This window comes from Giraffa tippelskirchi, chromosome 11, assembly GCF_054371585.1.
Source record: "Giraffa tippelskirchi isolate mGirTip1 chromosome 11, T2T-mGirTip1v1.2.pri, whole genome shotgun sequence".
NCBI classification, from domain to species: Eukaryota; Metazoa; Chordata; class Mammalia; order Artiodactyla; family Giraffidae; genus Giraffa; species Giraffa tippelskirchi.
The window spans coordinates 121,731,453-121,757,318 of NC_137285.1; the positions used below are offsets into that span (position 1 = coordinate 121,731,453).

At 36.2% G+C, this 25,866-nt stretch overlaps 2 protein-coding genes and 2 pseudogenes across 3 annotated transcripts in view; 2 read left to right on the forward strand and 2 right to left on the reverse strand.

Moving 5' to 3' along the window:
• Positions 1–25,866, forward strand: part of LOC145525653 (olfactory receptor 51I2-like) — a 550,369-nt gene that overhangs the window by 187,026 nt on the left and 337,477 nt on the right. The gene's annotated exons all lie outside the window — the stretch shown is intronic.
• LOC145525668 (olfactory receptor 52E2-like) lies at positions 7,883–8,835 on the forward strand. The gene is given in 2 exon segments (XM_081539197.1): positions 7,883–8,369; positions 8,372–8,835. Coding segments are annotated over 2 exon segments (951 nt in total).
• LOC145525613 (olfactory receptor 52E2-like) lies at positions 15,020–15,961 on the reverse strand (annotated as a pseudogene).
• Positions 23,084–23,970, reverse strand: LOC145526895 (olfactory receptor 52J3-like; annotated as a pseudogene).

Here is a 25,866-nt window from a genome sequence, read left to right on the forward strand (position 1 = left end):
GGAGGAGTTTCTCTTCTTTTCAAGTCTTTTGGGTCAACCTACCCTCACGCCTCGAGCATGTATTTTCCTTTGCTTTCTAAATAAAACTGAGCTGTAACACTGGTCTGTTCATCACTTCAAATTTTTGCTGCCATGAGACAGAATCGAGGAAATTACACACTCTGCCAATAGGGTCCTTGTTGAAAATGCAGGGAAATAAAGAGCTTTGTTTTTCTTTGATGGTGTCAACTAAAAAAAAAAAAAAAAAATACATGCGACGTTAAAGTAGAGAGTTCTTTTATTTGGTGGGAATGTTTAGGATGCTGAGCCTGGGAGACAGCATCCTAGTAACTCAGAAAACTGCTCCAAGGAGGCAGGAGGGGAAGTCAGGCTCTATGCTAGTTTGCAACAGAGTGGGCAGGCAGTCTGAACATCAAAGATTAGGATTTAGCATTTTTTGTATGGGAAGATGCAAGCCTCTGGGCTCACTGAACTCAATCCTTTCATATGCACCTCAGCTATCTGGAGCCAATCCTGTTTCCCTGTTCATCTTTTGGAGTGGCAGATGATTTTCTCTTGCATTCCCCCAGCTCCTCAGCAGTCATCTTGGGGTGGTGGCAGAATCTGCTGGATCACAGTTTGGAAGTCCTCATTCACATCTGGAGGCTAGAAATTGCTGATGGTGGTGACATTTCGTTTTATTGGTAATGGCAGGAGATATTTTCATTTCACAATGATCTCTCTCTTTTGAGCATTTATGATGTTCTTTCTTATCTTCTTTTGTTCTTTCTTTGGGGTGTGAGAATAATTGTCGGGTAAGATAAAACTTGCACAGGAACACAGACAGGGCCCCTGTCTTGTGAAGTGGAGTACTGGTTACCAGTGTGGATAGCTTCAGAATTTGGAGCAGGCCAAGGGCAAGAGAAAAAGACTGCAGCAGCAGTCTCTGGGCCAGGGTAGGGTAACAAGTGGCAAAATATTCTTGGAAGATAGGAGGAGTACAGCAGATGTGAATCTATATGAGTCTGATGCAATGGGTATAGCAGGTATCAAGGTATATGTCTGATTTCAAACCCTATCATCTGCCTCATTTTCACATAAGATTTCAATTACAGAATATAAATTCAAAGATTGCTGTTGTTCAGTCACTCAGTCAGTGTCCAACTTTTTGCGATCCCATGGTCCATGATCTGCAGCACTCCAGGCCTCCCTATCCTTCACTATGTCCCGGGGAGTTTGTTCAAACTCATGTCCATTGAGTCAGTGATACCATCCAACCATCTCATCCTCTGTCACCCTCTTTACCTTCTGCCCTCAATCTTTCCCAGCATCAGAGTCTTTTCCAGGGGGTCAACTCTTCATATCCACTGGCCAAAGTAGTGGAGCTTTAGCTTCAACATCAGTCCTTCCAATGAATATTCAGGGTTGACTTCCTTTAGGATTGACTGGTTTGAACTCTACTGTCCAAGGGACTCTCAAGAGTCTTCTCCAGCACCAGAGTTCGAAAGCATCAATTTTTCGCTCTCAGTCTTCTTTATGGTCCATCTCTCACATCCGTACATCACTACTAGAAAAACCACAGCTTTGACTAGATGGACCTTTGTTGGCAAAGTGATGTCTCTGCTTTTTAATATGCTGTCTAGGTTTGTCATAGCTTTTCTTCCAAGGAGTTAGCTTCTTTTAATTTCATGGTGGCAGTCACTGTCTACAGTGATTTTGGAGCCCTAGAAAATATAGTCTGTCACTGTTTCCAAATTCAAAGATAAAAGTGTTTAAAAAACCCAAGCACAGCAGATTATTAACCCCCACACATTGGACCCTCTTTTAAAAACAAGATATTGAGTACTGTATTGGTCAAATACCCACAAAAAGTCTATTGGCATTACATAGCCTCTGCAAATCCAATTATTGTGATACATTGGTTAGTTGCTATTTCTGGGAAACAAATAAGGCAAAAGAACTGTATAAGTAAATAAATGCACTAATAAAGTTTTTATTTTTATATAATAATTAGACTTAGTTGAAACATCTAAAACACATTATAAACATCTGCTTAAAATTATTCATACATTTGAAAAATTCATTAAAATTTTATTAATTCTACCTATTGAATATAACTCAAAATTTGCATTGTTAAAGTGAATAAGACCAAGAGTCTCAGGTGGCACTAGTTGTAAAGAACCTGCCTGCCAAGGCAGGAGATGCAAGAGATGCAGGTTCAATCCCTGGGTCGGGAATATCCCCTTCAGAAGGAAATGGCAACCCACTCCAGTATACTTGCCTGGAGAATTCCATGGACAGAGGAGCCTAGTGGGATTCAGTGCACGGAGTCACAAAGAGTCGGACACGACTAAAACGACTTAGCAAGCAAGCAAAGTCATTAAAAAGAATTGGAGTAAATTATTAGGTTTGAGATTAACTATGAATGAGAAGTGAGTTGCTATAGTAAAACACAAAGAACAACTGAAAAAGAATTAAACAAAATGAAGAGGTTAAATAATAGATCCAATATCACTTTTGATTGGTAAACATATAAATAGATAAATAGTAGAACAGAAGTGTTTTGACTTGAGAATCCTTGTTTTTGAACACAAAACTGTACTGTATCCTTAAATGAAGATCTGAGGTGGTGAAAGAATGAGCTCCATTTATTATTGTATGATGTAAGATGGAGCAGGTTAATGAAAGGTTAATGGAGATTCACAACGTAATCAAGAAACCTCAGTTTTTTCTGTCTTCTTTATCTTAGTAATCGTGGCTTTCTAATCATGACTCAGGGCCAGATTAGAAACAAGAATCCTCAGAGACCTTATGTCCTTTACAAAACTGGCTCTGGGAGATTTTTCTCATGAAAATCTCCTCATAAAGACTGAGCAGACTGAGACAAAACAGATAGGATTTGATCCTGGTGTTCATTCTGGTGAGTTTGTTTTAACTTTTTGTTTTATATTGAAGTACAGCTGATTAACAATGTTGTGATAGTTTTAGTTAGTGAGTCTTCTCTGTCCCTCAACTCAGACTGCATCTATAGGACACAGTGATGGGTGAAAGGAAAGAAGAATGGAAGAGAAAGAAAAGAGATATGGGATAAGTTTTGAGGAAAGGAGACAAATGATGGAGTTTAGGGAAAGAATATTATCACATTTAGGAAGGACCATATAATCCTAGGCATTTATTTGGATTTCAGCCTAAATCTATTTAACATACATTTCAGAAAAAAAATGAGTGCCTGATATCTAAAGAAAGCTGTATAGCTAGTATCTTTGGAACACAGTTCAAAGTGTTTTGAAAGAATTATATGTTCTAAACAGAGATTAATTTTAAGGGTTTATTTACACTTCTTATTTCTATTTTCTACATGAAGAAACTGAGGTGCAGAGATGTCAAAGTTCTTGTGCAGACCCACACAGCTAATAAGTAAGAATTTTTACTTTCCCTCAACTCTAGAGTGAATACATCATGACGCTGGCTTTTAACACAATTAGTCTGAATGTAGAGCTCACTGGAAAGTACTGTGCTATAAAAAATATCGACGGTTTAAACCATCCCAGTTAGGATGGAGACAAGGGTATTATATTTAATGACATTTTTAGAAATAGAATCAAGTGTTGATCTTTTTTCCATAGATGAAGAAGGGAAAAGAGTGATGCTCATATTTCTGCATGGGCCAAATCACTGAATAGTAATACCATTTACTGAGACTGATAACAGCACAGTTAAGATGAAATTAGAGTTGAAGTTTTGTAGAAATGGGATTGGGGAGTCAATTTCAGAAATATTTTATTTGTAATATTTTTGCATATGAAAATGTGAAGTAGTTACTCGGGAATTTGGTTATATGAATCTGAATTTGTCACAATCCTGAGGACTAGTGACATTTATTTAGTAATCTTTATTATAAAGAAAGTTTTTAAAGCAATGGATGTGGATAAGATTATTTAGAAATATTAAATGAGAAATAACATGAGCTAAAGCTGATGGTTAAGAATCACCAGTATTTACTAAATAATCAGAGGAACAGATGTCTTTAAAGGAAAATGTGAAGATGAAAATAGAAATAAAGTATGAAATGTTCAATATCACAGGACTTATCTTTCTAGAGCTTTACAAAAATACATTTATAGAATTGCCTCACACAATGATGACAATGACAGGGAAGCATTTGATCTTGCTATTGAGAGGCGCTATGTATGTATGACTAAGGATGTGTTGTAATTTTGAGAAACTCTATTCCATTTCATTTTAATACTCCATGGTCTGTCCTTGGAATTCTCCAGGCAAGAATACTATACAGGGTTGCCATTCCCTTCTCCAGAGATCATCCTGGTCCAGGGGTCAAACCTGGGTCTCCTGAATTGCAGGCAGATTCTTTACCATCTGAGCTACCAGGGAAGCCTCTTTAAGAGTAGATTACATGATTGAATACAAATATTGATCTAGAACTTGTTTCCCTATTTGTGGAATAGCTTTGTGAATTTTTAGAAATTTATTTCCTTTGAATATCCTTGTTTTTCAGTACTGTATCAGATTATATACAGTCAATCTTTGAATTCTGTGAGTCTAATTGTACATTTATTTTTTTTTCAATGATAAATACTATAGTACTACCTGATCCAAAGTTGGTTAAATCAGAGAATGTGAAATTGCAGAAATGGAAAAGTAACAATAAAGTTACATGTTATTTTTTGTTGCAAGGATAGTTGGTGCCACAACCCCCAAATTGTTCAAGGGTCAACTGCATAACATTTTATTCATGATTGCACAAACCTCAAATGTGAAATGTTTCAGAACAGTTTCCAACACAGAACACATCCAATAATGTGTATTTAATGAATAACACATACATGCATGAAGCTATTAACAAGATTAGAGCACAAATTATATCTAGCCTAGGATGTCTTTATGACCATTAATCATTTTAATATTGATTTCTTACTTAATGCAATAGGCTGTACTAAGTGATGTCGGGGATACAAAAATAAGTGACATATATTCTGTCAACACTAAAGAATTCATATTTTATAAATATTTTATTGAACTTTCATATCCATAAACAAGGTACACATCATAAAAGCATGGCTCAGTTTTTTACAAAGTGATTACATTTGTATAACCAGTATATAAGTAAATAAACAGACATTATCAACACCCTGGGAGTCCCACTCATGCTGACTACCAGTATTCCACAAAGTAACAATTATCCTGACTTCTTAGACTGTAAAATAGTTTTTACTATTTTTAACTTTTACATAAATAGCCAATTTCTTTCTCTCATCATCGTTTGGTAATATACATACATGTTAGGACATGCAGTTGTAGATTGTTCATATGTACAGTATTTCACTATATATACTATTAACCTACACTGTTTAAGAACACAGAAAAAAAGGATATTTAGTCTGTATGAGGTCATTCACCATTACCCTGAGTATATATCTCAATTATGTCTTGGAAGGTGTTTTTTAAAATTTGTTTGATGGAACTTTCCATTATTGTTTATGTGCTTTTGTCCATCAGAGGCTTGGACATAACACTGATATTTTTACCAATTTAAATACAAGGGAGTCAAGGAGAAAATATCAGGGTGTTGTCATGGTAACATCAAATGGATAGAATACCTCTGGGCAGGAATGAAAGTTTAAGATGGTTTCAACACAAGATTGTAGGTGTCCTCAATTTCAGTGACAAAAACCAAGATCACTAACAACCCTTCCTTCAACACATCCATCTCACTGTAAACTGTTGTCCCATCTAAACTGTTGTAATTCCTGAAGGCTTGTCAACAGGTAAGGACTACCTTTACTACCCCTTCCCACTTTCACATGTCCATAGATGTTACATGTTGTTCTTGGGGTTTTACAAAATTTGCTCTTTAACAATAAGCTAAGCAAAACTATTGAATGCCCACAGAAGCATTAAAGTTTATGTATCTGAACAACTGGCTCATTTGAAAAGACCCTGATGCTGGGAAAGATTGAAGGCAGGAGGAGAAGGGGACGACAGAGGATGAAATGGTTGGACAGCATCACCGACTCAGTGGACATGAGTTTGAGTCAACTCTGGGAGCTGGTGATGGACAGAGAGGCCTGGTGTGCTGCAGTCCATGGGGTTGCAAAGAGTCAGACATGACTGAGCAACTGAACTGACTGAAGCAAAACTATTTAATGTCCACAGGAACATTAAAGTTTATATAGCTGAGAAGTCAGATCTTACTCCTTTTTGTGTATTCCTTGTTTCTACTCCAATTTGTGTGTGTGTGTGTTCCTTGTCTATATTTGTCTTCCATTTGGTTTAATCATACCACTTTCTGGCTACTTCCCTGATATTTACCTTCTGCACCACCATAGAGTATGATTATATATGTCCAGGGAGATATAATTTTCACTTAAATTATTATCAATCAAATAATATAATATTATTCCTTCCTTCTTAGAAAAGCCAGATAAGTAACTTCTTTTTACCCTTTAGCAATCAAATCTACCCTTTAGTACTCAAAGTAAACTTTCATTAGCTTTTAAACTGTTGCATATTTGTATGCTTAAAAAGAAAGGAAAATGTTTTTGATTTTTTGCTTATGTTCGCCCATGGGATTCAAAGAACAACTTGCCTCCATAAATGAATTCTACTTTCACTCCTCCTGTCATTCATCGCCATACCCTTTGAAAGTATTCACAATTCTGTTGTAATGACAACCCTAGGGAAGTAGACTTTATTTCTGTCACAACTGCCACAGAGTGCCTCCTTCTCCTAACTTTGCTTCTCTTCAGGTTTACCATTCATACTCAACTGCTTCTTCCATATCATGTTTATTACACTCTTTTTTCCCCCTCTTTATATCAATACCTAGATAATATCCTGACTTACTTACTGAAAATGTGGTAGTTATTAGTATTGCTGCCATGGAATCTTCAAATAATAAGAAGAGAGACTTTTCAGTACAAAATAATTAAACACATGAATGCATAGATGCTTTGGAAATTTCCTATCAAGTGTTATAAGCAAACTACATGAAGATGTAAAGAAAGATATAGGGAACTTTGAAAATGATTGAATTGTCATGTGCCTAATTTAATGTTCCCAATTTTTTGTCTCTCTCATTTTTGATTGACATTTTGACATCTAGTTTAAACTAAAATTGTCACTGATTCAGCTGTAAATGAGAAATACTAACATATTTTATTCAGGTAGATGTGAGTTTTAAAAATGATGCTGTATTTGTATAATGTGTGTGGAGTATTATGTTTGTGAGCAGTAAAACATAGATAAGGCATAGCTTTTATTTCTATTTTTCTTCCATTTTCATTCACTACTTTTCTCTCTAGCTTTATCTCCCAGATATTCCTTTGAAAACATTTTAAACTTCTGATAAGTCTTTTAAACACATAAATTTTTAGATAACTTATATGTAAAATATGCTCTTCTTGAAGGTGTTTTTTTTAATATTAGGAGTAATTTTTGCAAAAAGTCTTACAAATAGGAGTACTTCAATAATTAGTAGTTGATGTTGCTGTTTTCACTACTATCCCTGCCTTATTTTATAATATTCATGACTAAATACTAATGGGTGAATCCATTTTAATTTTTAAAGTAATTTTTAATATTTTGTTATAAATTTTGATGAATCCACATGCTTTTTGAAATGTTATTATCCATCCTGTGTATTGAGCCTTGTATTGCCATTCAATCAAGTGTAATTCATGTCCACAACTGTATTTAGAGATTGCAGAATTTTAAAATGGTCAAAATGAGGGTTGTCTGTTGGTGATGACTGTGATAATGAGAGAAGGTAGCTAATGAAGTATTCTTATATTATCTTTAGGTCTTCAAAGCTACAGAAAACTATCTGGTGGCCTATAGATTGTGTGAGTCTACAGTTCTGAAGACATATGCGTTACCCAGCAGGATGTCCCTTCCCAATGATACCCAGTTTCACCCCTCCTTCTTCTTGTTGCTAGGTATCCCAGGACTGGAAACTCTCCACATCTGGATTGGCTTCCCCTTTTGTGCTGTGTACCTGACTGCACTCATAGGGAACTTCACTATCCTGTTTGTGATCCAGGCTGAGAGCAGTCTACACCAGCCTATGTTCTACTTCCTGGCCATGTTGGCTACCATTGACTTGGGTCTCTCCACAGCTACCATCCCTAAGATGCTTGGGATCTTCTGGCTTGGTCTCAAGGAGATCCTCTTTGCAGCATGCCTCTCCCAGATGTTTTTCATTCACAGCTTCACACTTATGGAGTCAGCAGTCCTCTTGGCAATGGCTTATGACCGCTATGTAGCCATCTGCAACCCCCTCCGATATAGCATCATCCTCACCAACAGGGTCGTTTCTGAGATTGGCCTTGCTGTGTTAGGGAGGGCATTTATTTTTGTGATTCCATTTGTATTTTCATTTTACGATTGCCATTCTGTGGGAGTTATGTCATTCCTCATACATATTGTGAACACATGGGTCTTGCTCGCCTATCTTGTGCCAGTATCAAGATCAATATTATTTATGGCTTATGTGCAATTTGTAATCTAGTGTTTGACATCATAGCCATTGCCCTTTCTTATGTTCAGATACTCCGTGCCATTTTCCGTCTTCCTTCCCATGAAGCCAGACTCAAGTCCCTTAGCACCTGTGGTTCTCATGTTTTTGTGATTCTTGCTTTCTATACACCAGCCCTCTTTTCCTTCATGACACATCGCTTTGGACAAAATGTTCCCCGCTATATCCATATACTCCTGGCCAATCTTTATGTCATAGTACCGCCAATGCTCAACCCTGTCATATATGGAGTCAGAACTAAGCAAATCTATGACCGTGTAAAGAAAATATTAAAACTGAAACAAAGGAAGAAAAAAGAATGACATCTAACTCATATGAGGCTAAATATGCAATTTAATTATGCTAAACATGCATCTATATTAGATCTCTTTTGTAAATATTTCACTGCCATGAAATTAAAAGATGCTTGCTCCTTGGAAGAAAATCTATGACCAACCTAGACAGCATACTAAAAAGCAGAGATGTTACTTTGCCAATAAAGGTCCGTCTAGTCAAAGCTCTGGTTTTTCCAGTAGTCATGTATGGATGTAAGAGTTGGACCATAAAGAAAGCTGAGCGCAGAAGAATTGATGCTTTTGAGCTGTGGTGTTGGAGAAGACTCTTGAGAGTCCCTTGTACAGGAAGGAGATCAAACCAGTCAATCCTAAAAGAAATCAGTCCTGAATAATCATTGAAAGGACTGATGCTGAAGCTGAAACTCCAATACTTTGGCCACCTGATGTGAAGAACTGACTCTTTGGAAAAGACCCTGATGCTGGGAAATATAGAAGGTGGGAAGAGAAGGGGATGATAGAGGATGAGATGGCTGGATGGACATGCATTTGAAAAAGCTCCCGAAGTTGGTGATGGACAGGGAAGCCTGGCGTGCTGCAGTCCATGGGGTTGCAAAGACTCAGACACGACTGAATGACTGAGCTAAAATGAACTGAACTGCATTTAATTTCCATCAGCTCTTCAGACCACTTCTCAGCATTCAGTGCTGCATATTCTTTGTCCCCTGTAGTTGCATCAAGTAGATTATATCATTTTTCTTTATTTTTCTCAATATCTGGTTGATATGTTTATGTCAAAAGTTTTTAATGTATCCATTGTTGGTGGGTCATTTGGTGTTTTACTGAGCTTCTTTCTTCTATCAATATAATTATAATCACTTTGCGTGTCTATTTTCATAACTACCAAGAATAAAATGGTGACTATGTCACTTTCTATGACTTTATGGAACTTTCAGAGTTTAAAATTAGTCAGAAAAACTCATTTATTCATCTGTTTTCTTTCAGCATTTTAATATCCTGATAATTGTTTCATTTTTCAGGTATGAAACAATTTATATTTAAACCAGTCTGGTAGTTTCAGTATCTTAAGTATGCTACTATTTCAAGCATATTTGACACAATTACAGGTATTTGTTTTGTTAATTGTTATCTTATGTTTACCATTATTACTTCAACCTGAGCTATAGATCTTTTACAACAAAGCTTTTGCTCTCTAAATTATTTTTATTACTATCAAAAGTCTCATTTGCATTTATTTTATAAATAACTCTACAACTACAATTACTTTAGCCATTGCCCTACAAATGCCCAAACAGCTTATCAAATTTTAATATAAATGAACAGTCTTATCACTTTCTGTTTAGTAAATGATCCTTGTGTCTGCTTTCTGACATATACTGTTGTTGGTTTAAGTTACTGCTTATAAAATTTAAAACTCATATACATATAAGTATGTAGGACAGTAAATATCCGCTTAAATGTTCCCAATATCTACTATCTCTATTGGTATATGTTCCTTCTTACATAAACTTAAGTCTTACTTCCTTGATGCAGTTCTGTTGGTGGTGAGTTTTTGTTGTTCTTTACTAAAAATAATTTTACTCCACTTTATTTTTAAGGTTATCTGGAGGATATAGAATTCTAAATTAACTTAGCTATCCAGCTTTATGAAAGTATGCTTGACAAATAAAAATTGTCTATATTTAGCTTATACAATGTGATTTTTAAATGGATGCATGTGATGATATTATATATGTACACATTGTGAATGATTACCAAAATCAAGTTAATTAGCACATTCATCACTTTGCATTGTTGTTCAATCGCTCAGTCATGTCTGTCTCTTTGTGACCCCATGCATGGACTGCAGCACGACAGGTTTCCCTGTCCTTCACTGTCTCCTGGAGTTTGCTCAAACTCATGTCCATTGGCGTCTGTAATGCCATCCAACCACTTCATCCTCTGTTGCCCCTTCTCCTCCAGCCCTCAATATTTCCCAGCATCAGGGTCTTTTCCAATGATTCAGCTCTTTGCATCAGGTAGCCAAAGCATTGGAGCTTCAGCTTCACCATCAGTCCTTCCAATGAATATTCAGGGATAAAGTCCTTTAGGATTAGCTGGTTTGATCTTCCTGAAGTCCAAGGGACTCTCAGGAGTCTTCACTAGCACCACAGTTTGAAACATCAATTCTTTGGCGCTCAGCCTTCTTCTTTATGGTCCAACTCTCACATCTGTACATGATTGTTGGAAAAACCATAGCTTCGATTATATGGATCTTTGTCAGCAAAGTGATGTCTCTGCTTTTTAATATGCTATCTAGATTTATTATAGCTTTTCTTCCAAGGAGCAAGCATCTTTCAATTTCATGGTTGCAGTGATTTTGGAGCCTAAGAAAATAAAGTCTCTCACTGTTTCCATTGTTTCTCCTTCTATTTCCCAAGAAGTAATGGGACTGGATGCCATGATCTTCATTTTTCTGAATGTTGAGTTTTAAGCCAACTTTTTCACTCTCCTCTTTCACTTTCATCAAGAGGCTCTTCCTTTTTCACTTTCTACCATTAGGGTGCCATCATCTGCATATCTGAAGTTGTTGATACTTCTCCCGGCAATCTTGATTCCAGCTTGAGCTTCATCCAGGCTGGCATTTCACATGATGTACTCTGCATATAAGTTAAATAAGCAGAATGACAATATACAGCCTTGATGTACTCCTTCACCAATTTTAAACTAGTTCATTGTTCCATGTCTGGTTCTAACTGTTGCTTTTTGACCTGCACACAGATTTCGCTGGAGGCAGGTAAGGTGGTCTGGTATTCCCATCTCTTTAAGAATTTTCCACAGTTTGTTGTGATCCACGTAATCAAAGACTTTAGCGTAGTCAATGAAGCAGAAGTAGATGTTTTTCTGGAATCCTTTTGTTTTTTCTGTGATCCAGTGGATGTTGGCAATTTGATCTCTGATTCACCTGCCTTTTCTAAATCTAGCTTCAACATCTGGAAGTTCTTGGTTCAGGTACTGTTGAAGTCTGGCTTAGAGAATTTTGAGCATTACTTTGCTAGCATGTGAAATGAGATAAACTGTATAAGAAATATTTTAATGAGATGGCTATGTATTTAGTTTTAAACACACAGAATTTCTAGTATTTGTAGGAGTGAATTTTTCATTTACTTGACTGCTTTCCTTTACTTATACTTTCTGTGTCAAATTACTCTACTAATGCAATTAGTCAACTACTCATTAAAACCAATAAGAAAAAAGTTGTTTGTACTCTGAGTGTAAATGAAATGGAGAACTAAATTAGGTTAGGAAGAGATGGGTAAGGCAGGGAAAGAGAGCTATAATAAGACATATTGAAACAGGCTGACAGAAATTTTCATACTGTTCATGGTGTTCTCAAGGCAAGAAGTAGTTTGCCATTGCCTCAATATTCAAAAAACTAAAATCATGGCATCCAGTCCCATTACTGCATGGCAAATAGATGGGGAAACACCAGAAACAATGACAGACTTTATTTTGGGGTGCTCTAAAATCACTGCAGATGGTGACTGCAGGTTATGAAATTAAAAGACACTTGCTCCTTGGAAGAAAAGCTGTGACTGACCTAGACAGCATAATAAAAAGCAGAGACATTACTTTGCCAACAAAGGTCCATCTAGTAAAAGCTATTGTTTTTCCAGTAGTCATGTATGGATGTGAGAGTTGGACCATGAAGAAGACTGAGCACTGAAGAACTGATTCTTTTGACCTGTGGTGTTAGAGAAGACTCTTGAGAGTCCCTTATACAGGGAGATCAAACCAGTCAATCCTAAAAGAAATCAGTCCTGAATATTCGTTGTAAAGACTGATGCCAAAGCTGAAACTCCAATACTTTGGCCACCTGATATGAAGAACGGATTCATTGGAAAAGACCCTGATGCTCAGAAAGATTGAAGGCATGAGGAGAAGGGGACGACAGAAGATGAGATGGTTAGATGGCCTCCCCAATTTGAATGATGTGAGTTTGAGCAAGCTCTGGGAGTTGGTAAGGGACAGGGAAGCCTGGTGTGCTGCAGTCCAGGGGTCACAAAGAGTCGGACAGGACTGAGTGACTGAACTGAACTGACTGACAGAAATTTGGAGGATAGAGGAAAAGAATAAAGATGAGCATCAGAAGAAAGAAGAGGAGAAGGAAAAGAAGAAAGAGAATAAAGAGAGCTAGACTGAGGTGAAGCAAAATCTTTTCTTCAAATTCTGACATTGGGGACAATGAAATTGTTTATCACTTCCACAATTAATTCAAAACATCTGTTAAAATTTCATCCTTGTATCTAGAAAGATTTTTGCTTTTCCAATCAGTAATTTTAGTTTCAGAAAATGAACCAAGCAGTAAAAATGGTGTATAAAGGTTTCTTTCAAACTTTTCTCAACCCAGAGTTTTTGTCCCAATCATCATGATGCTGAAAGACCTCAGAAATATAAGTGACTCTGTGTTTAAACCAAGTACCTGACCTCAGAAAGATAAGTGATCAAACCTACTTACCATATGATTATTAGGGCCACCATGTACCTGACCTCAGAAAGATAAGTAATCAAACCTACTTACCATATGACTATTAGGGCCACCATGTACCTGACCTCAGAAAGGTAAGTAATCAAACCTACTTACCATATGATTATTAGGGCCACTAGTTTCAAAAGAAAGTACAAGCTCAGTTGACCCAAGGATGAGCAGTATTGTTGCTCCGTCACTTCAGTCATGTCCAACTCTTTGTGACCTATGGACTATAGCCCACCAGGCTCCTCTGTCCATGGGATTCTCCAGGCAAGAATACTAGAGTGGGTTGCTATGTCCTCCTTCAGCGGATTTTTCCAATCCAGGAATTGAACCTATATCTTGAGTGTCTCCTGCATTGTAGGCAGTTTCTTTATGCATTTAGCCACCTGGGAATCCCATTAGCATACTAAGACCCCCTAAATCTTGTTCTCATTAGCTCATGGTATCAGAATGTGGAGAAGCAAGCCTACAGATCTGTCTCCTGACTACCTTCATAAGGCATGTAAACTTGTCTGTTATCAGCAGCACATGCCTCCTGAATGCATGGTTTCTCCAGATCTGCCGAGCCCCTTAAACTGCTGCTGTAAGTGACATAAGCAGTAAGTAAGGGCACCTGTATAAAGACAAACACTAATTGAATAGTGTCAGAGCAGCATGTCACATACTTCCGTACAGGATATGAAGTGAAGAACAGAACCAGGAGAAATCATGTCCTAGAGCAGAGCTGGTAGGCACTGTGAGTAAGTTGTGCAGTAGTGTCCTATGCACTAGCAGGGAGCCAAGAGATGCCCTCCATACCATGTTTCTACCAAGAAATGGGAAGAACGGGGTCTGACAGGAAAATATTCTATCCCTAAATAAAAGCAGAGTATGGTTCATGGACTCTGAATGCACATTTATGGCATAAAAGAATTCCAATTCTCTGTTTTCATAAAGCAAAAATTTCAAGTCTTTGTGATTGAGTTTCGCATTAACTGGAAGTATTATTATTGAGCTTCAAATCCCAGCTAATAAGCATAACCTCATAAAGAGAAGTTACTGTTTGGGAAATGGCATACTCTTGCAGAATGTCAAAGCTTTTGGGATATAAATAGCTGTGAGTGTACTAGCTTTCATCTTTGATTTCTTAACCCATTGTTCTTAGAGTCTTTGTATTCAGGGCTGGGTTAAAAATTTTAGAAGATCCAACTACTAAAATAATTGTGATGACAACCCCATACGCAATTTAAAAGAAAATTTATTTTTTCAAGAAGTCATAAAACTCACTTGAATACTGAAATTAAAATGGCTTTTTCTAGGGAAAAAAAAGAGATAGAGAGAGAGAAAAAGGAAGAGGAGAGGAAGAGGAATACCTGGTTCCCATAGTGAAAATAGAAAAATATCTTCTGTTACTTGACCTAGTCACAGAAGACATGACATATATCTTGGAAATCATGAACATATCTCTTGTCCACCTTCCAAATAATCATATAGAATGTTCACTCACTCACACTATTTAGAATTCAAAGGTTCTTCTCTTACTCCCTAAATAAGTGAGATCCACATTTAAAAGACATCCTTTCCAGTAAGTAATCATGGCTGCACCTTATTTGCCATTTTCAAGGCCTCACTTCATTTCTCAGATGTATACATGTTAGCATTTAATCTTTTGGACCAAAACTGGAGGTATTCATTTGCTATTTATTTTGGGATGAATATTCTGAGCACTCTTTCATGAATCTGCTTGGTCCTAACTCCATAGATGACAGGGTTAAGCATTGGTGGAATAACCACATAGAGATTGGCCAGAAGAATATGGATGTAGCAGGGAACATTTCAGCCAAACCAATGTGTCATAAAAGAGAAGAAGGCTGGGGTATAAAAGGTTAGAATTACACAGACATGGGAACCACAGGTACTGAGAGACTTGAGCCTGGCCTCATAGGAGGGGAGATGGAAAACAGCATGAAGAATTTGAACATAGGAAAGAACAATGGCCATTATGTCAAATCCCAGGATAACAATGGTCCCCAGACCATATATGATGTTGACCCTGCTACTTGCACAGGCCAGACGAGCAAGATCCATGTGCTCACAGTATATGTTGGGGATGACTTGGTGTCCACAAAAGGGCAGTCGCAAGATGAGGAATACAAAAGGAAATACACAGAGGAATGATCTCCCTATCACCCCAAAACCAATAAGAGATACTACCATGTTAGTAAGGATTGTGCTGTAATGAAGAAGGTTACAAATAGCTACATAACAGTCATAAGTCATGGCAAGAATGACTACTGACTCCATGCCAGTAAAGATGTGAATGAAAACCATTTGAGTGAGGCAGACATCAAAAATTATCTCCCTGCAGCTGAACCAGAATACGCCCAGCATCTTAGGGATGGTGGCTGTGGACAGCCCCAAGTCAATGGTAGGCAGTATAGCCAGGAAGCAGAACATAGGCTGGTGAAAGTTGTGCTCAGTCTGGATGACAAACAAGATGGTGAAGTTGCCTATGAGTGAGATCAAATACACAGCACAAAAAGGAAAGCCAATTCAGATGTGAATGTTTTTTAGTCCTGGGATTCCCAGCAACAGGAAGGAGGAAGGGTGAAACTGGGTGTCATTGGAAAGAGGCATCTTGCTTGTGATTCCATACAATGTGTTCATTGCAGACGTTTGCTGATCCATGTTGGGAGGTCCCAGTCTGTTACCATGATGTTTAACAGTACTGGAAAGAAGCAATTATCTGTTTATCCCAATTAAAAAAAAACAAAAAAAACTCATCAGTAACTTTTTTTTTTTTAACCAGGTTGATTGAAATCCTCTACCTTAATAAAACTTATAATTGGAATTTAAAGAAAACTGAATTAATTTTATTACTCTAAATCTTTGTTTCATAAAAACAAAGAGAGGGAGGGAAGGAAGATGAGACTGAAAAGTAGGATATTGAGTAATCTTGAGAATAATTTGACTAGAATTTCTTCTTTGTAACACATCATTGATTATACCCCCTAGCTTTAAAATGTGTGCTTTCTGCCAAGAGCATGGAAAGCTAAGAAAAGAGGCTGGAGAACTAAAAATGCAATCATTGTCGAGCAGAAAAAGTTACAGGAGTGGCAACCAAACATTGTTTATTATCAAATAACTCCTTGTTTAATCTCAAATATCTTCTTTATAACTGAAGAGATGTTTATGCAGAAGTTATATGATGTTGTAAACAGTGAGATCTTCCAATTTTCTCTCCCAATATGTGTATATATATATAAATAGAAGCAACTTATGTGTTTAAAACTATCCTTCTATATTTCATAATCATTCTATCTTTCACTTTCAGTATAGTATTCAATAAATTGCATAAGATATTCAACATGTTGTTACAAAAAACACTTTGTCTTAGATGATTTTGTCCAAATGTAGGCTAATGTAACTATGTGCTGAGTAGGTTTAAGGTAGGCTAGGCCCAACTATGATGTTTGGTAGGTTAGATGTACTATATTAAATGCATTTTTGACTTATGATGGGTTTATTGAGAGGCATGGCTAGCTGAAGATTTGTATATATATAAAATACATAACTATATATATAAATATATATATACACATGTATAATTATATAACTCTCTTTCTCTCTCTATGTAGATAGATATGTATGTATACACAGCTACCTATATTTGACCCTTGAACGATGCATACGTTAGGGGCACTGACTCCCATGCAGTCGAAATTCTACATATAACTCTGTAGTCAACCATATATATCTTTGGTTCTGCACCTGTGAATTCAGTTAACCATAGGTGGTATAGTACTAAGGCACATATGTATTGAAAACTATCCAGAAATAAGTGACAGTGTTGAAACCCATGTTATTCAAGGGTCAACTGTATGCACTCACAGACAAAGACATATATGCTGTGGTAAAATTTTCCTTACTTTTGCAAATGGTAAAATAAATACAAGTAGTTTTTACACAAATTATTGTTAAGGGGTATTTTTTCTGGTGTTTAAGGAGAATCTGTATTAGTCTAAATTCTGGGGAATAATAAACGACAGCAAAAATGAATCTCCCATCTCTCACAGATATATTCTAGAGTGGTTTACAATAATTTTTTTTAAAGGTAAGAGAAAAGTAATTCAGAAAGATTCAGAAGTAGATTTAGGTAAATAGAAAAAAAGAGTAAATGTCTTATAAATTTGGAGAGACAGGAAGAGATATAGTACTGAGCCTGGCATATTGGTTAAGTGAATTTTAAATACATATTTTAAGGAATTTTTTTGAATGGTGAGCTTAAAGTACAATTCAGAAATTATTTTATTTGTGATTTTTGTATTCTGTTGTTTAAATAAGTAATAAACAAAATATAAGTACTCTGTAAGATTTCTTTGATAAAAAGAAAGATATACCTTAAATATTTAGTTTCCTGAAAGAGTCTTAAATCTTGAGTGATGGAGATAATTATGAAGTAGATCCAAGGTTTACTGCCTGTCTCAGGAATTTTAGCTCATGTGGGGAATTGTTTATGATTGCAGGAAATCATTAGTTTTCTGATACACAATACATGCCCCTCCAAGGAACTACAACCTGAAAACTCTGGAACCTAGTAGTGTCAAAAGCCAAGAGTGTACAGGGAAATACATTAGCAAAACCTTATCACTTTTGGAGACATAATTTTTGTTTGTTTGTTTTTCCACTCTAGTATCCATACATGCTGAGACTGTTTATACAGCACAATACTCTTTGAATATGGGGTTGATCCTTCATTTGCCTGGCACATAGCAGTGATCAGAAAGAAATGCACCAGACTATTTCTCTATTTCTACTGTTTCTTTATGTGTGTGTATATATATATATATATATATATATATATATAAACTGTTTCTTTATATATATATATATATATATATATATATCCACTAGAGATTTCTGCCCTTTTCTGGGGATAAGGATACCAGTTATTCAAAATCAGTGATATGAACCTGAGCCTAAGTGAACCAACTATACTCCTTTCCTGGAAGATAAGTCATTGCAAATCATAAGAACTCTTAACCTCCTCAAAGACAGCATAGTAATGTGATTGAACCCAAGCACCATGGATTCTACCCAAGATCAGTCTGTCTTTCATATAGTTGAGAGACAAGTTCAATGGAAATGTTACAGGAGTAACCATTTTAATTTCTTAATGGTAGAACTAATTTCTGCAATTTATCTTTGAATGTAGAGACTTCCCTTGTGGCTCAAGACAGTAAAGAAGCCACCTGCAATGCAGGAGACCTGGTTTGATCCCTAGGTTGAGAAGATCCCTTGGAGAAGGAAATGGCAACCCACTCCAGTATTCTTGCTTGGGCAGTCCCATAGACAGAGGAGCCTGGTAGGCTGCAGTCCATGGGGTTGCAAAGAGTCAGACACTACTAAGTGACTAACACAGCATCTGTGGATGTGCTGTTGTTTTCTATGATAGGTTCCAAGACCCTGTGGCTCACTATGAGATGGACACTAGTCAAAACTCCACTGATTCCCTGACCTTCATGTGCCCCTATTCTGAAGAGTGAATCACAGTGGCATTTTGCTTCTCCAGATATTAATATCAGTTCAAGACCAGTGTCCAGTCCACTCCTCCCGTGGCCTCACCAAGACTCTAGCTGGTCCCCTTCCCAATCCAGAGTCTTGATGATAAATGATCCCATGTCCCTTTCAAGAAGACCAGTATGTGTTTAGCAATTTAACAGAATTTTTCCTCAAAGAAATACAGCTTCCAGTTCAATGGGCTTTATGTTTTAGAATTGTCTCAAGATTGAATTCAGAAAGTAGTTTGGCAGCAAAAATTTGTGATATCTTTCCTGGTTTACAGAAAATAGTCAAAATGGATATTTTCCTGGTTTTCTGGGTTCTCCTCATGAATATTATTTATCACAGCCATAGTGAAAAGGTTTCCTAGGCCCTCTGAGAATAGAGATGGGGGCTGGTTGAGCAGAAATTACATGATAAATCCACTTGAAACTTCCATGCTCCCTGAAGTCTTTGGAAACTCTTTTTGCAGTTTCTCCAAGAAAATACTGGCATTTCAGTTACATTTGCTGCAGGCCGTCGTTGAGTCCAGGTTTTAGTCAACCAACCAAATAAAGTGTTAGAGCCACTCCTGGAAACATCAAATCTAGAATCTCACTTTAATATCCTCATTTTAAAATTCAGTCTCTTGAAATGTCATTTTCCTTCTACTCAGATCCAATAATCTTAGAATTCTTCATAAATTCTAAGGCGTATGTTCCCCAGGTTTTCTATCTGTACGAAGTGACAAAATCTTGCAATTCTTTTGGTTAGTATATTTTATTCCCTAAAGTCTGCTGCCATTTGAGTCCAGTTATAGGTCTAGAATTATATGTTAGACACCAGCCATACATGACTATTGAACATCTGAAATCTGGCAGGTGCAACAGAAGAAATTAATTTTAATATTTATTCATTTTAATTTAAAGTCTGAAGCAGTATAAAAAATTTTCAGTTAAACATGATATTTTGCTTTGTTTTTCTAAGGCGCATTTTATTTTAGTCATTGAAAATTTAGTGAATGAAATAGTCTGTATTTTAAGTGTAAAGTACTGAATTAAGAAGATTTGCTTGGAATATTTAAAGGATGTAAAGTATTTAATTGATATTTTATGTTGAATTTATATTTAAATTAAGTTTCCATTTTTATGTTTTATTAAATAATTTAGATGTTATTATGTTTTATTAAATATCCTACCAAATTAATTTCATTTTGCTTCAGCTTTTGTAAAGTGATAACTAGAAAACTTTTAAGTACATAGGTGACCCACAGTTTATTTGTATTAGCATCATTCTATAAACAATAAGGAATGATGGGAATAGCTTATGGGATAGATAAGCAATATACTTTAATTCAGCTATGTCAGAGGAGAGTATTGCATTTTCTTTGGACAAGGGGAGATAAGAAACCTCAAACAAGAGAAGAAGAGCTGCTTCAAATCGTAAGAGAGGTTTGGCAAAACTCAGGATTTGCTTCACTTGGGTATACTCATGTAATGTCATTTCAATTCTTAGCACTCTACTTCTTCCCAATAAAAGGACTAGTGAGAGATGTATGTTTCTTTAGGGTAGTCAAAAATGATTTCCATTTTCTTACCTGGATCTTGGGCTGGATATTTAAAACCCTGAACTCATTATTTCCTTTATTCAGGTTCTCCAGCTTATTTTTCACAAAAAGCCAAATCCATACTCTCTTTATTCTTATCAAAATCTTCTTTGGCAGAAATACTTGGACATTGAGAGTGTTGTCTTATTTAAGCACTTGGTTAAGGAAGTCTAGAGGGATAATATACACAACAATTTTGTCACTGCATCACCTATACCACTAGTGTCCTCATTACTAACAGGGATTTAATGACTTTAAGATTAATTGAATAAGGAACTAATCCTAAATTTGCATTCTTAAGAACTTTTTACCCAGGAACTACTCTTGATACACACACACACACACGCACACACACACTCACATATACATACATATTTACTTATGTCAGTTAGGATTCAGAACTACTATAAGAAGTAAAGAATTTATCACAGGAATTGATACAAGTATAGAAGGAGCTAGAAAAGTTTTGAAAACAAATTTGCTAAACATATTAGGTATACATGAATGAGTTGCTTTCTGCAGAAAGCTAGGTACATTCAGCTTCTGGGATGAAATCATAAAGGAAGAAGATATAGAAATTTATGGAAAATGTGGTAACCTGTGGTAATTTATGGTAACCTGTGGCTACCACACCTGTGTACTTGCAATAAAGTATCTAGTGGTGAACTTGAAGTAGCTTTGTCAGCAGGGTTGGTAGAATGGAGAGCTGTACATGGAGCTGGGGGATGTGAGGAGAAATTAGAACCCTCTAGTATCACTGTTTACTGTCATTGCCCATAAAATGTTGAACTATAGAACAAAAAATGACTACTGTTTCACATCTGTGCCCACAGCTTCTGCATTTCTTATGTAACCAACTCTAAACTGAAAAGTAGTAGGGGAGAGGATTCTGGGAAATAGTGTGTTAGCTTAGCTAAGTAGCCATAGTACAAAATTACCATGCAATATCTCATCATCTGTGCTTATCTAAGTGTGGAGAATGTTTAATTATCAGTTGATATTTTAAGAAATGAATATAGTGTGTAAGTGAACCCAAGAATAAGTTAACTCAAAATTCCACGAGGATATTTTTAACTATGGCAAAGTGACAACACATTTTTTTAAATTATAATAAAGAACAAAAGGAGGGCAAGATAACTATAAAAGAATAATCAGCTCTGAAAGTTATTCAAATACATTACAAATCTGTAGTGATTAAAACATTGGAATACTGAGTAAAGGACAGGTAGACAAGCCTACTCTATTAATGAAAAGCATATTCTTCTATAAATTGAAATTCAGTATGAAGAAAGATTAAGTACAATTCATTTGTGAAATTTTAATAACTCAATTATGTTATAAAACAAGTTAGGAATAGAAAAAGAGAGTGTTTAATTTTCTTGCCTACATTTACACCAAAACAAGTTGCAGTTAGACTAGAAGAAAATGTAAAAATTAATACATACACATAAACACACATGGACAAATCCAAATAGTTAAATAGATGTTGAGATGATGGTATATAATAAAGCTATGCAGAGCCCTAAATTTTAAAGTGATTTAAAGTTGTGCCATAGGTAATGTAATCGGTAATGACTACATTTAATGTGAAAATAAAGTAGTAAATGCAAAGGGTTTATAGGAAAGTGTTAATATCAAGTGCATTCAACACATGCAATGAGACTTTTAAGAAGCTAGGCAGAATAATTGGTGAGGTGGGAAGGAAATTACAATAAATAAGAAATACAATCCAAGAAAGCAATACTTTTTAGTCTGTAACCTACTCTCTAACAATTCCAAATATAGAAACTCTAGAAAATTTTCAAATATGCACAAAAATAACTCATAAAGATGTCACATTGATTCTAAATTAAAAATAACTAAAGTACTATGCATGTCATCAAAAGATGAGGAAAAAAATAAAATGCAAATGAAAGATTCTAGTAAGTTTTAAAGGAAATAACTATGTCCTATTTGTATTAGCATAGATATATTTCTAAGTTTAATATTAAGTGAAAAAACTGTCTGTGAGGTCATACACAGTGCATTACCATTTACATGAATTAAAAATCACAATTCCATTCCCCAGAAGTTATTGAATTTAAAGTGATAAATTTGGACTCTAAGAAAGACAAAAAAAGCCTCTGGTAGTCATGTTGTCTTTCGTAGGTTATTTCAATTTAAATACCTCATATATTTCATTAAAATTAATATTTATGATAAATAATACCGGTAATATACTTAAAGCCATGTTATGGGAACAAAGTTTCTTGTTATATGTTTCCTTGTCTTTTTTTTGTTAAGCTGAGAGGGAAAATTGGGGGGAAAACAGTATTAAGAAACATTATGCTAGGAGAGGTCATTGCATATACTATCCACATTCAGAGTGAAGTCATGCAGACAGTTCTTACTTCCACAATAGGAATCAGCACTTGAAGTTGAAATATTTTAAAGATTATTCAAAGTAGAATCATTAATGAGTCAAAATCAAATCCCCAGCATGGAATTTGGTAGCACTAAATTTAGACACACCATCTTTCTGGAAAGATCACACACAGGCTTTCTTTCTGGATCAGAATGCTTTTTAACGAACATAGTAATAGTCCTTATATTTTATTAAAGGAATGGAACACTTGTTCTCATATCTGTTTGGTCCTCACACCATAAATATTGGGGTCGAGTGAGGGTGGGATAACCAAATAGAGGTCGGCAATAAGAATGTGAATATAGCAGGGTATGTTTTGCCCAAATTGGTGAGTGAGGAAGAAGACTAAGGGAATATAGAAAACACAGAGCACAGCAACAGGGGAGTCACATGTGCTAAGGGCTTTTAGCCATGCGTCTTGGGATGGCAGATGGAAAACAGCACAGAGAATGTAAATATAGGAGATGCCAACAAGGACTAGGTGCAGGAGACCACAAAGAACCCGTAATTACCTCTGACATAAATGTTTCCACAGGACAGTTTTGCAATCCCCATGTGCTCACAGTAGGAATGAGGTATTATATGAGCCTGGCAAAAGGGTAGGCAGTAGATGTGACCATGGGAAGTGTAAGCAGAACTGGACAAATTAAAGTGTACAAACTCATGCCCAGCAACATGCAGGATGTCAAGATGGTCATGTAGTGGAGTAGAGCACAGATTGCCATATAGCAGTCAAAGGCTGTGGCCACCAGGACCTCAGCCTCATGCCAGTGAAAGCATGGATCAAAACATCTGGGCCACACAAGCTCCAAAGTTAATCTCATGAAGAAGATAATCTCAGAAGATACTCAGCATACAGGGTACTGAGGTTTGTTGAAAGGGACAAATCAGTTGTTGAAAGGATGGCCAGAAACTAGAACATGGGCTCCCGGAGAGTCTGGTCCATATTGATGACAAGCAGAATTGTGACATTGCCCCGTAAAGCCACAAGGTAAACAGAGCAGAAAGGCAGGAAGATCCAGCCATGGACCTCTTCCAGACCTGGGATTCTAATGAGGAAAATGTGATTAGGTGAAAAATGCTCCTATTGTGACAAAACATCCTTCTAAATCACAGAGTAGGAAAAGTTGCCACTCCTAGAAGGAAGAAGAAAAAAAGAAATTTCAGTAAGAATTGGTTATAAAAAATGATTAACTTAGCACTTCAGTATAATATGAAACAAAAAATTTTGCTTTGGAAGGATTTATTATTGTTTTTTTCAAATTCTAAGTCAAGCCATAGTATTTTAAATGGCCCAGTGTAAAGAACGTAATACTTACACAGATTTAATCCTATTCTTTTTTAACATGTTAGGTTTATCATCCCTGGAGAAGGAAATGGCAACCTACTCCAGTATACGTGCCAGGAAATTTTACATAGACAGAGGAGTCTGGCAGACTATAGTCAAAAAGAATCAGACATGACTGAGCACACATGAAGGTTTATTATCAAGCTCATGACAAACCTATAAAACATAGAACATAGCAGGAAGTGTGGAATAGTTTAGCATTCCCCATACCTTTTATGAAGTCCCTATCTGAAGAGGGACACATGAAAAATCAAGGATACACATATGAGAATGCAGATATAACCCAAAATGAAATAGGCAAGTGAGAAAGTAAAACCACAGGCATGAATGCACACACTTCCAAAATTAGAAAATGCAGAAATTCTCTAATGATCCATTCATCATTTATTTACATAGAGAAAATTCCAAAATCAAACCTAGTATCCTGTCAAAAAGACAGAAACAAAATATCAGAGATACATATTATCACAAGAAAAAAGCACAAACATAGAGATGCCTGCCCAAGAGCAGACACCGGTGGACACATACCTCTGTACTTGAAAGAGCCCAGAGCCCAGAAAGAAAGATAATAATAAAAGGATAATAATACAATTCTGTAGATTTCCATTGATGTCTCTATTTTCCCAAAGTCATCCATTTCATAGTGGCTCATTTTAGATTGTTGTGTTTGAGGTTTCTAGTGGTATGTGACAACTTCTTTATTCACTCTTCACTCTACATCAGTTCCTCTGAGAAAACCTGATAATTGGATCACTTTTTCAGAACTAGCATGACTGAGTTCACTCCTTCTGCCTGATTAAGACAACAGAAATGTGGGTAGAAGACAAATTAGAAGGCTTCAAGTCATTATGGATCTGAGGAAGGCATATTTGAGCATTACAAAACTGTCTGGAATAGCAAGGTATTACAGGAAAGATAATTGTTTTCTGTAATTGTCTAATGGAAATAGAGAAGAGTACTGTTGCAATGCCTTCAAAATGATGGAGAAGCTATCAAGAGAAGCCCCATAAACTTAAAAAATGAAACAAAAGGACTTTCTCTGGGACCTCAACTTGAGGCAGAGTGGTTCAAGATCAGGATAAAGTATCACAGATTTCTGTTTTCACCCATAGTATAACTCCATATTTCCATGGCAAATATATCATGTTGAGAAAATAAAATACGTGTTGTAAACATTATGAATTTAGAGAAGGAGAAGGTGTGTTGTGACAGAGAGAGACAGAGACAGAGAGAGAAAGAAGGAAAAGCTGCATTTTCCAATGCTCCTGTATGTGTGTTTATTGAACAGTGAAATTTCCAGGTAATTGCCATTGACCACTGTCACGGTGTTGGTCAAGAGCAAGCCCTCTAGACATTGTGATGCCTACTTTGGGTTCATCTCTGGAAATAAACTCTCAATATCGAGTTACCTCAGACTTTCATTGAGCTTCATATGTACGTTTCATTCAATCCCTATAACCTCTTGCACAAGCAGAAATTCTACTCTATCAACCAGGTATATTACTGTTCTTGTAAGTAGATTTTAAAAGTCTTGGATCTTCTAATATTATTAAAGATACCCAATCTCCATTTAGAAGCTACAAGATCCTCATCCCTACCCCCACCCCATCAAGCATATCATATTAAGATTGTAGTTCTCAGCCACTTTG